The sequence below is a fragment of the Papio anubis genome, chromosome 14 (genome assembly GCF_008728515.1).
Source record: "Papio anubis isolate 15944 chromosome 14, Panubis1.0, whole genome shotgun sequence".
Lineage (NCBI taxonomy): Eukaryota > Metazoa > Chordata > Mammalia > Primates > Cercopithecidae > Papio > Papio anubis.
The window spans coordinates 31,185,845-31,198,070 of NC_044989.1; the positions used below are offsets into that span (position 1 = coordinate 31,185,845).

The 12,226-nt window shown below is 43.7% G+C and overlaps 1 protein-coding gene across 2 annotated transcripts in view; it reads right to left on the reverse strand.

Annotated features, from left to right (window-relative positions):
• Positions 1–12,226, reverse strand: part of XDH (xanthine dehydrogenase) — a 77,648-nt gene that overhangs the window by 30,534 nt on the left and 34,888 nt on the right. The window contains exons 14-21 of one of the 2 annotated variants that reach the window (XM_009183950.4): positions 10,266–10,450; positions 8,582–8,756; positions 7,019–7,099; positions 5,396–5,565; positions 3,524–3,647; positions 1,703–1,822; positions 1,123–1,219; positions 48–172 (exon numbers count right to left, since the gene is read on the reverse strand). In XM_009183950.4, coding sequence (XP_009182214.2) covers positions 48–172; positions 1,123–1,219; positions 1,703–1,822; positions 3,524–3,647; positions 5,396–5,565; positions 7,019–7,099; positions 8,582–8,756; positions 10,266–10,450 — 1,077 coding nt within the window. Of the gene's footprint in view, positions 1–47; positions 173–1,122; positions 1,220–1,702; positions 1,823–3,523; positions 3,648–5,395; positions 5,566–7,018; positions 7,103–8,581; positions 8,757–10,265; positions 10,451–12,226 lie in introns of both variants that reach the window. The other variant, XM_003908475.4, reaches the window with a different exon arrangement.

The following is a 12,226-nucleotide window of genomic DNA, read 5'->3' on the forward strand; positions in this document are numbered from 1 at the left end:
CTCCCCGCTGCCCTGTCAGCCCCTTGAGCTGACCCAAAGGCACCTACCTGTGTCTTCATGGTGTTCTGTGTAGACACAAAGAGCTCCATCTCTCCTTCCTCGCCTTTTGGAACAGCAATGGTGCAGTGAGTCTCCAGGTAGAAGTGCTCTTGGCCACCGATGTAGAACTCCCCTGGGGAAGCAGTGAGATCCCTCACAGTGAGCTCGATTCTGCAGAAGGGGCCAGCTTGCCTAAGGAGAGAGTACACTCTGCCAAGTGGCCTGGGCAGGAAGCAACTGATCACACGGTTACCTGAGGGGTAACCTCAAGGTTTCCCACTTGGAGTGGAAAAGGATCCCAAAGTCTTAGCCATTTGGGAGCTGAGTGCTCTACCCTCACCCCCACCCCCTGAACAAAGAAACCAGAATGACACTGAAATGCATCCAGTCCAAAGTTCTCTTCTCACTGCAGCTTATGGAAATCAAGGATTTTGAAAACTGTCATTGTACAGTTTTGGAAAAGGTAAAGCAGGGACTAATAGATGTGATCGAAATGCTGAAAACCAGAGCATCTTCTAGAACCTAAGCTACCAGGCCTGGTGGAGAGTTGGCTTCATAGTGACTTTGCAAAGCACAACAGCCAATGTAAAAAACAGTTCCAAAAGAGGTAGTCAGCTGCATTGTCCTGGGGTGAGAGCAATGGATTTGATTTCACAATGTCAGAGACAGAGGTGGAGGGAGAGCAGGGCAAAGGGAAGAGGAGGGAGGATGCTAGTTGATTATGGGTAAGGACTGCCTTCAGGTAGGGGGATGATGAGAGTTTGTGTGGTTAGAGGCCTGGCAGACCTAAGGCTGTCAGGCATCTGTGGCTGTTATCTTCCCTAGATGATCTTCCAGATCAGAATACTCTAGAATCTCTCTAGAATCATTAGGTCCAATCTAGAGACAGGAGAGTAGAGATTAAGATGACTGAAGCTCTTTTCCAGCCAACTGTCTACTATTTTGCTACAAATGTAAGAGGGAATTTTCTGTTAGGAAATGTCTGGAAATCACCTCCCTGCTTCAGGGTTCAATGCATATCTCTTGAATTTAATTTGCAAACCAGGGCCACCCCATTCCCACTGTGGCACGGAGCAGCTCTACCTGACACAACATTATCTGCTTCGGAAAACCCTTTCTTGAGGTCCCCTTTCTCGATCTTCAGCTCAGGTCCATAAAAGGAGTTGTTATTTATAGCATCCTGAGGATCACAAAGAAGTTTCAGAAATGTGACTTTTAGCAGGGAGGGAAAGATGGGTTCTGATTAGGGAAAGAGAAGCTCTCTGAATTGTTGACTCTCTCTTCCCATAAATGAATCTCTATACGCTTCACATACAGACTTGAAGTAAGCTCTACTGTAGCCCAGGGAATCATCTTCCTCCATTTCCTCAGCTGTAGGTGGACAACCCTGGACCTTGAGGAAAAGCAAAGAATACCACAAGGACCAGACGGAGGTAAAATTCTGGGAAGGAGGAACTCAGTTTGGCTGTTGTTAGTGGACTGGGCCTAAGATCGTAAAGGGGAAGATTTCATGGGACCCCAAATCCCAGGGTTGAAAGGGATTTTAAAACCCATCTAATCAAATCCCTATCCACTGCTCAAATCCCTTCTAGGGGATCATAATAAATGCACATCCAGGGACAAGGAGCTCACTCCTCTACACAGGCAGCCCATTCTCAGTTACCTCAATTGTGATAATGGCTGGTAGTTCTTCATAGGCGATTTTCACCCCTTGGGCAGCTCTCTGTGTGTGTTCTGGGGTGTCAGCAACCACAGCACCAATGATATGCCCAACACAAGTAACCTAGTAGCAGAGACAGACTGTTAAAGAACACAACCAGGCTCATAGTGAAACAAATTATTTTTGGATTGTTCAAAAAGCCAAAAGAAGTCCCTGGCCTCACAATCAAAGCACATTTTAGGAATGCCCTGGGGCCTCTTAATTTCCTTATCCTACTGATTGAGGACCATTAGGATCAAGATGCCAAACACATTTCATCTCAAGGGCCAATTCTGAGTATTTAGTACTGGCAGACTATTGAGAAGCTGAACCAGATAGAATGTGGCAATTGATTACTCGTTTGCCATGAGCAGAAAGGGGGATATGGCACCAGGAAGTGTGTTTGTCAATTCAGATTCACTCCAACACCATTGGTCTTCCTATGGAGACTCAGAAAGCAAGGCCACATTTGGCTAGTTACTATTAATTGATCATGACTAATCTTAGACCCTGACCCCCAGTTTTATTTTCTTTTCACCACACCACTCTCTTCTATGTTCTATTTCCCAGATTTATATTAAAAGCTTCTCAAAGGCTGTAAAGGCTGTAAGCATCAATATAAGGCATGTAAGACATATGCTTACAAGACATGATAATTTTTTTAAGTATCGTGTCCCATACTTCATCTAATACCCAAAAGCAGTAGCTCTCAAATGCTGGTTCTTAGACTTCATGACCCATAAAAAGATTTTTAAAAATTTATATGATAATGATTGTTGTTTTCTTTTCTTCAATAATTCAGTTTCATAAAAGCTTAATGGATCTCCTTCAGAGATAATTTTCATCCAACATCCCCAAAAAAGTAAACAACAAAAAATTTTTGTCCAACACATCACTTTAGAAGATGAGGTTTCTGACAATAGGAACCAACAATTAGCATGCATGTCTCTGATAATTATCTTTGTGGCCCAAATAAGCTATTGACTTAGTTGGTTAGTGCTATGGTGGTTAAATCTGGCTGTTGGTTAGGGCAATGGTGGTTAAATGGGGCTGACTCTCACTAGCCATAATGCTAGCACTGCCCTGAGAAGCTCTTAAAGTATGTAAAGCAACTTGTTCTTCTATGAAATGCTCTCCTCATGGAGTCCTTGTTCTCACATTTTTAGTTTTTTGTTCTTTCCTTCACTTTTACATCAATAATAAGATGAATTCACTCTTCAGAAATACCCACTCATGTCTAATTTGCAAGATTTGATGTCTACTGGAATTACAAAATGACTGTCGAAAACTATCCTATGAGTAAAATATAAGGACTTTTGTAGCAGCTGTCTTAAATATTTGAAGGATTTTGTTTGTTGCTGCAGAATTCCATATAGTTGAAATCAATAGATCAACTTTCGTGTAAGTGAATTATCAATTCATGTAGTGGTGGTATTGTGATTTCTAGTTAGTTTGTTAAACGTGTTCTTATTTTATTTTAATTAAGGAGTTTACTGTTGTACCTTAAGAACCCAATTGTTAGTTCAAATGTAATCACCAGCCTTGTTTTACTGCCACTTTGGCATAGAGACATCCTACTATGTACAAACAGCAGGCATCAATTAAATAAACAAGTAACATATTCTATCCCTTTGTGGATTGTGCTGAATATGGGCCAACTGGATGATGGCCACAATCCATGCAAATACATAACCTTTCCAGATCAGGAGTTTGGAGCAATGTACACAAATTAAAACTTCAATACTTATTCAATTTACTTCATATAAAAAAAAATCCAAGACCTACCTTATCCTTTGCAAAGACTGTCTCATCATTACAAATTCCAGTTATGTTACTCCCAGGAATATCATCAGCAGAAATGAAACAAACAAACCCTGGCACCTTCTTGGCTTCTGATATGTCTATGGACCTGCAAGAATGAGTGGTGTGAGGGGCCCGGCCAGCAAGCTGGAGCAGGGGACCTATCACCTAGTTGGACAACCCTGTTTTTATTTTGATTGGCTTGGCTCCATCCTAATTCCTCGTTTCTCTGCTTCTTTTCTATTAGATTCTAATTCAATTATATTCTATTCTGCAAATGTCGATTAAATCCTCACCATGTTCAGGCCACTATGCTGAATGTTGCTGGGGATATACAGTGAATAAGCCAGCCAGGCAGAATTGCTCACGCCTGTAATCCCAGCACCTTGGCAGGTCAAGGTGGGCGGATCACTTGAGCCCAGGAGTTTAAGACTAGCCTGGGCAGCATAGCAAGATCCTGTCTCCATTTAAAAATAAATAAAGTGAATAAGGCAGGCCAGGCCTCTTTATACCTTACGTGGTGCCCTGTCTGGTCTCCAGGTACAAGCGAGCCATATCAGAACGAACAGCACTTACTCTGGAGAGCTCTGGCTAACTCACGCATCACACCTAACTCCCTTCCAAAAGCAGCACATGGGGCCTTGCTGTGCCACTGATCCAATGGCCCTGAGCAGCTTCATAGAGCTGCATTTCTCTCCCTGCATTCATGGTGCTATCCCAGCATGACCGGACATCCTACCATAATGAGGAAACATGAACCTCAAAGGGAGAATGCCTGAATATATTATCAAGGGTAACAGTCTCAACTATGTACTGATCATACTGGCACATGCCCCCATAGGGAAATAGGGCAACACATTTCAGGGAAAGGTATGGAAACTGCCCTGAAGTACTAACCATCTTCCAAATGCTTAATCCTTAACAAGAAACTCTGAAAGTACTTATCCAAATTCCCATTTTATGTTCGGGGAAACTCAAACTCAAGGAAGTTAGGTAGTTTGTCCGAAGTCACTAAGCCAGAAAGCAGCGTAACTGGTATTACTGGAACTGAGGTTAAGTTAGGAGGGTTAAGTTCTGTCCTGCCACACCCACCTCCAAGTGTGTGCAGCCCGGGAAGACCCTAGTTGTTGCAGTTACGACAATGTCAACCCCCTCATCCTCTTCCATCCATTCACACATTGTTTGGATGGAGGTGGTTTGAGTGAAGATAATGTGGGTTATGGTATTGTCAATATGGGCTGAAGACAAGGGAAAAAAGGGAAAGAATGTATCCTATAGCTGGCAACCATAGGAACGTAAACACTTTTTTTTTTTTTTTTAGGGACCTGAACAAGTTTATTTATCTGTTAGATTTCAGCCATGCCTGGTTCACCATTCCTGGAGGGAGTCCGTCTCCAAACTAGGAGCAGCAGCAGAGAAAAGACCAATGACAAGGACACCTGATTCCTAGTCCATGCAGTGGGCCCAAGGAAGGGCTTTTCCTAGCTGCTCTACTCAGCAGGCTATGTGTCTAACGCCCACCAGGAAGTGAAGTTCACGCTGTCTGGCTTGAACATGCAGAGGCAGCACAACACAGTTGCTCAATTGCTTGGCTTCAAACTCCAACTCTGCCACTTGCCAACTGTGTGGCCTGGGGCAAGTAACATACCCTACTTGTGCCTTAGTTTCCTCATCTGGAACACAGAGATAATAATAGGAGCTGTCTAGAAGGTCTTCCCCTCTCTCTAGCCTGCGAGGTCCTGGAGGCACCTCATTATCTTTGCATCTCCATGGCCTGGAGGATGAGAGAAGTCTCCTGGGTGTTCCCAGCAGCTCCCTCACAGCATTCCACCAACTCCTCCTGGCGGTGACACTCACTTGATCTTGGCGTGGGCCCGGGTGCTGGTGACCAGCCGGAGAGACAGCTCATTCTCATAGCGAGGGATGTCGTCACAGTACATGGCCTCACCAGAGGCCTGCATGTTCGCTGCCAGGTGGGGCAGGGGCCGGCCCACCATGTCCTCCTCAGACTGGCCCTTGGGCACCTCCTGGAATGACAGGGTCATCAATCAGGCTGAGCTGTTGAGGACACTGCCTCTCTACAGGCCCAGGGGACGCTGGAGAGCTTCAGGCTACATGGCAAAGCACACCGAGGGGTAAGAATAAAGAATGCAGGGGGCGTGGGGCAAAGGGAACAGGAAGGTGGATAAGTGATGGCAAGAGTGGTCGTAGTGTTGTTTTATAAAAGAACAACAAGAAAAAGAAGAACCTACATTTCCACTATTGGGGATTGGGTAAATAAATTATGCAGCCCCATATAACACAATAGTATGCAACCATTGAAACATACTTTTGAAGGACTTTAACTAGAAGGATTGTTCATGCAAGCATAAAAACAGGACATAAAACATTTGTGTTTGTATTTGACAATAATTCAAATTCTGTAGGAAAAGATAATATATGCTATAAATACAGTATATACATGTCCATATATGCATAGGAAATAATGAAAAGAATTAAACAAAAATATAATAATAATTTGCTCTTGGAGGTGGAATTTTTGGTGATTTTTATTTTCTTCTTTATACTTTTCCATATTTTCTAAAATGTTTTAAATTATTGATTTTATAATAAAATTGTTTTTGTTTTACAAAGTAATCATAACAATGGCTAATGTTTATTGAATGTTTCACCGTATCCCAGGGACCATCTAAGAAATTTACTTTTATTAACACGTTTAATCCTCAAAACCATCTTATGAAACAGGTATGTGATTATCCACATTTGCAGGTGGGTATAATTAACCTGCTTAAGAGGCACACAAGAGGATAAATAAGTTGTTCAAGGTTGTACAATTATGAACTGGCAGAGTGTGGATACAAATTCAGGCAGCAGGCCCCAGAGTTCATGCTTGGGCCAACCACACTCCAGTGTGCAGGGGGCAGTAAACTGTGGCCTGGGGGCTGACACAGGCCCACTGCCTGTTTTTGTAAATAAAGCTTTATTGGAAGACAACACACTCATTCATTCATGTTTTGCCTGTGGCTGCTTTTGTGCTACAATGACAGAGTTGCGAAGTTGCAATAGAAACCATCTGGCCCACAAAATCGAAAATGTTTTCCGGAAAAGTTTGCTGAGCCTTTATCTAGCACCTCTCAAAAAGCTGGAGTATATAGATGGTTTGTCTGTTTTAACATGCTCAAAAAGACATCTGGCTTTGCACATTATCCCTTATGTTAAAAAAAAAATCTGTAAAAAAGAGGTACAGCTAAGAGTCTAATCCCAAAGAGAGAAATTTAGGCAAATAAGGGAGAAATAGTGACTAGTGACATTAACATCTATACGATTCCCATTTTCTTCACTGGATATTTACGCACAAGCGTAAGGAGCTTTATACACCTACATACAATTCAAGTTAGTCATTAGCTGATGGTCAGCCCCTAGCCAACTGATGTGGCCTGCAAAGTCCCCTGATATTAGCCATACGCTGACTGTACTCACTTGGAAGAGATGGACATTGGCTGGGGGGTCTTTCTGAAAGAGTAAAGTTGCACTGGCGAAAGTGGGGTCCAGTTTACCACACTTCTGTGGAGACAAGACAACAGAGGTGACCAGGATTATATTTCAATCATTGATCCCTTCCTTGGTTGTCCCCAAATAACCAAAGTGACAACTGATCCCCTTGTCTCTTCATTTCATGCCCCTTTGAGTGCTGGCTGGATCTCTCAGCATCCAAACATGGGCTCTGAGAGCCCAGCATTTAAGAGCAGCCTCAGCTTCACTGCTAGCCCCCTAGTGTACCCTGTAGACTGAATGGTCTGTACTTCTTCCAACACCCCAAACTCTTTCCCTCCTTCTTGTATTTATGCCTGCTGCTGTCTCTGTTGGGAATATCCTTCTCCTCCAGCCTTCCTGGAACAGTCTTCCTTGCCCTCCTCAATTCCATGGGAAGCATTTAATGATATGGAAAATGTTCACGATATAATCCCAATGGAAGCAAAGGGGAATTTAAAGTTCTATATGCAGTGTGGTCCCAAGTCTATTTAGAAAATAATATATCCACATCAAAAGATAGGAAGATGATAGGTGTTGATAGATGGATGGAAGGACAGCTAGAAACAGAGAGAGAGAGAGATGGAGCAGACAAACAGTATAACAGATAGATGGACAGATAAATGCAGGAAAAAAGATCAGAGGAAATAACCAAAATACTTAGCAGTGGTTTTCTCTGGGATTTGAGAGTAAGGTAATTTTAGTTTTCTTTATCCAATCCTGTATTTTTATAGTTTTGTTTTGTTTTGTTTTGTTTTGTTTGTTTGTTTTTGTTTTTTTTAAGAGGGATTTATCTCTGCTGTCCCTGCATCAGTGACATCCTCTCCACTTTGGGCTCCCTCCACACTCCATCTCCGCAGTTGTCTCCCAAGTGTGGCCTTTATTGTCCACGTTCTCCCCCACACTGAGCTGCCCCCCAGCACCTCGTGCAACCTGGCATGGGACAGATGCAAAAGAAATTCTTGGTGAACAAATCTCAGGAGCTGGGCCCCATCTTAGCCTGCATCCTCTCTTGAGGGCACATATCCTGTGCATTCCATGGCCTCCTGGCTATTGCAGCCCCACCTGACATTCCCATTCCACCCTACGTACTTATCACACTCTGCATTCCCTTTCTTTTTTTCTCTTTCTTTTTTTTTTCTTTTTTCTTTTCTTTTCTTTTCTTTTTTTTTTTTTAGACAGAGTTTCTCTCTCATAGTCCAGGCTGGAGTGCAATGGCACAATCTTGGCTCATTGCAACTTCTGCCTCCCAAGTTCAAGCGATTCTCCTGCCTCAGCTTCCTGAGTAGCTGAGATTACAGGGCAAGAACCTGTGTCCCCAAAGCCCAGCCCAGCACTCTGCCTCTAAGCCAGCTGGTCACTCCCATTTCCATGATTCTTGTGCTGTGACCTTGGTCCCTGCTATTCTGCCCTCAGATGTCTGGAGGACAGGAGTAAGTTTACTACCCAGACCAACTTCTTATATCCCCAAACATGCTACAGAGAGCCAGTGCCTGGCCAGGCCCCACTCACGTCCTCTGGGTTCTCTTGGCCCAGCTTCCGAAGGACTGTCAGGTAGAACTTGAAGAAGAAGCTGAGGGTGAGGGTGCGCCGGAAGTCCACCATGCCACCAGGGGCGTCGGGAGGCAGATGCAGCTCCTCCGCCAGGGCTGCACACACGTCCTGCAGCAGCTCCTCCGTCCAGAGCCTGCCAGAGTGCAGCGCATGGGACAGCGCTACTGCCCAACCCTCCACATCCCTTTGTGTAGAGCTGTGTGCCCAGAGCCTCAGAGCTGTACAAAGCTTGGTTCAAAATTCGGCTTGGATACTTAGAGTTGGGTGACTTTAGGCAACTTAAATTAACCTCATTGAGCCTCTGTTTCCTCATCTTTAAAAACAGATGCAATTTTAAAAGACTATCAAAGTAATAACAGTTAAAATCTATCAAATCCTCACAATGTGCCAGGCAACATCTTAATTGTTTTATGTGAATTCTCACTTTAAATTTAAATTTTAAAATGTAGTAGGGAAAATTCGTATACCCATTTACCAATGAGAAAACTGAGGCACAGGGAGGCTAAGTAACTTGACTTATGTTACCTATTTGGTAAATGACAAAGCCAGGAATTTTGGAACCAAGGAACCAAACTCCAAGTTAAGCTTTATCGATCTTATGTGGGTGCTGTAAGGATTTCCTAGGATAATGCTAGTAAAGTGCTTGGTACAATTTCTGTTATATAATAACCATAGTAATAGTAATAGTAGTAGCAGTAGTACTAATCACAGCCATAGTGGTAGCAATAGTAGTAATTACAGAGCAGTAGTAGTAGCATCAGCATCAATACTACTAGTAATAATACTATCAACAGCAATAATAGTTGCAGTAATTGTAGCAATATAGATAGTAGTAGTAGAAGTAGTAAAAGTCATAGAAGAAGTTGTAATAGAATCAACAGCAACAGTAGTAATAATAGTAGTAACAGAAGCAATGCCAGAAAGTAGCAGTCATAGTACCAGCAGCATCAATAACAGCAGTAATACTACTGTTAGTAGTAATAGTAGTAGCAGCAATACTAGTAGCCATAGTCATAGTCATAGTAGCAGTAACAGTAGTAGTAGTAGTAATTTCAGTAGCAATAATAGTAGCAGCAGTAATGGCATTAGTAAAATACTAGTATAACACTAATAATAGTAGTAGTAGTACTAACAGAACAAGTAGTAGAAGAGGCAGCAGTAGTAGTAATAGTAATAACAGCAATAATACTAATCATAATAGTGACAGTAGGAATTGCAGCAGTGATTGTAGCTGTAGTGATAGTAGTAGCAACAGTAGTCATAGTGATAGCAATAATGAGTAACAGCAGTAATTCTAGTAGTAGAAGCAGCTGGAGTAGCAGCAATGATAATATTAATTATAGTTGCAGTAACAGTAACAATAGTATTAATAATAGTAGTAGCAGCAATGGTAATAGCATAGCAATGGCAATACTAGCAGTAATACTACTAGTAGTATTAGTAATAGTAGTAGTAGTAGTAGTAGCAACTGTGGTTATAGTAGAAGTAGAAGTGGTAGCAATAGTAGCAGCAGTAGCAGTAGTTATGGTAGTCGTAGCAGCAATAGTAATACTACTGGTAGTCATAGCAGCAGCAGCAGTAATAATGATACTATTAGTAGCAGCAACAGTAGCAGCAGTTTTATTCTGCTGTTAGCTCTTACTTGGAAAGCTGCCTCTGAGTGGTCTTGAGGGCCGAGATGGTTCTGTTGGCCATTCCGCCATAGCAAAGGGCCAGCTCCTCTACCTCTGTGGTTCCTGGCTTGAATAAAACTCTCATGCCACTGGTTACCTTGGCAATGTCATCTTCTCTCCGGGAGGCCTGCTTGAATGCTGAGAAATACTCCCCCTAAAAGAGAATAGGAAGGTGCCTGTTTTCCACCTTGCTTTGCAGGGGCTGCAAATGGAAGACCCAAACCACAGGGCTATGAGGTGGGGGTGAGGGGATAACACCATCACACATCAGTGTGTGAACTGGCCCCAGGAATCAAAGATCAAACGTAACTGATTACCACCTGTTTAGGAGAGGTTCCAAACAGCATTCCCAGAAGCTGGAAAAAAACCAGGATTTCTCCCTGCTAGTCAGAAAAGCTGAGGGTCAGGGACAAAGTAGAACTGGGTGGTCTCCATTGAACAACAGCTGCAGGGGAGGAAGTGTGCTTTCACAAAGGCTCCTCAGAGACCCCTCATCCCCTTTACCTTCCCCACCCTGGTGCCCACTATCAGTGCCCCCCCAGCCTCTCTGGGGACTGAGACTGTTTGGCCCTTGGCATCCTCTGCTTGTGGCCGTCACAGTGCCCTCTCCAATCTGCCCCTCCCACCAGTCTGTTGGCATCATTCAGAAATCTTGGTGAAAGAACCCCAGGCACAGTGGCTCACGTCTGTAATCCCAGAGGCCTAGGCAGGAGGAGTGCTTGAAGCCAAGTGTTCAACCAGCCTAGGCAACATAGTGAGGCCCTATTTCTACAAAAAAAGAAAAAAATTGCCAGGTGTGGTGGCGCACTCCTGCGGTCTCAGCTACTTGGGAGGGTGAAGTGGGAGTATCACTTGAGCCTGGGAGGTTGAGGCCGCAGTGAGCCATGATCATGCCACTGCACTCCAGCCTAGGCCAGCGGGCAGGGTGAGATTCTGTCTCAAAAAAAAAAAAAAAGAAAAAGAAAAAAGAAAAGAAAAAGAAAGAAAGACAGAAAGACAGAAAGAAGTCTTGCTAAAAGAAAATATCACTATCACACTATGCAACAATCACTGCCCTTGCACTTTTTTTTTTTTTTTTTTTTTTTGAGATGGAGTCTTGCTCTGTCGCCCAGGCTGTAGTGCAGTGGCGCGATCTCAGCTCACTGCAAGCTCCGCCTCCCAGGCCCACACCATTCTCCTGCCTCAGCCTCCCGAGTAGCTGGAACCACAGGTGCCCGCCACCACACCCGGCTAATTTTTTGTAGTTTTAGTAGAGATGGGGTTTCACCGTGTTAGCCAGGATGGTCTTGATCTCCTGACCTTGTGATCCGCCTGCCTCAGCCTCCCAAAGTGCTGGGATTACAGGCGTGAGCCACCGCGCCCAGCCCCCTTGCACTTTAAACACATTTTGCTTCCTGGGTTTGAGCTAGGATCTGTCTTTAAGGATAGGAGGAGAGCATGAGTTATTTTCCAGGTAAGAGCCACCTGACTTCAAGCTCTTTCTGTGTCAGGTTCCTTTTTAGGTCTGTACTCACTCTGGCACCGCAAATTCTGTTGAACAATAAAATTAGCATGTTTAGGGAGAGGAGATCTATTGGAAAAAGCACAATGAGGCCCACAGTTGAGGCCCCCAAATAGCCACAGGCTTTTCTCTGAAGAAGCCATGGAGCCCCCTCCTGATGACAAAGCTAGCTCAGCTTGGATGTCAAGCACGGCTCTGGAGCACTGAGCCCAGAGTTTGACCTTTGTTCTGGAACAGAGGTCCCAGGTGCTCGCTCCCAGGACTGTGCCTGTCCATGGGGACATTCTTTCTGGGTACAGTGAACTGTCAGTGGCAGGTTGACAATATCCTTTCTTGAGAGTTTCCTAATTCTGGGTATTAAAATCTCTTTTCTTTTATGGAAGGATGTATTTTGTTAATGACCATACCTGGCAAATAAAAACTGAATAG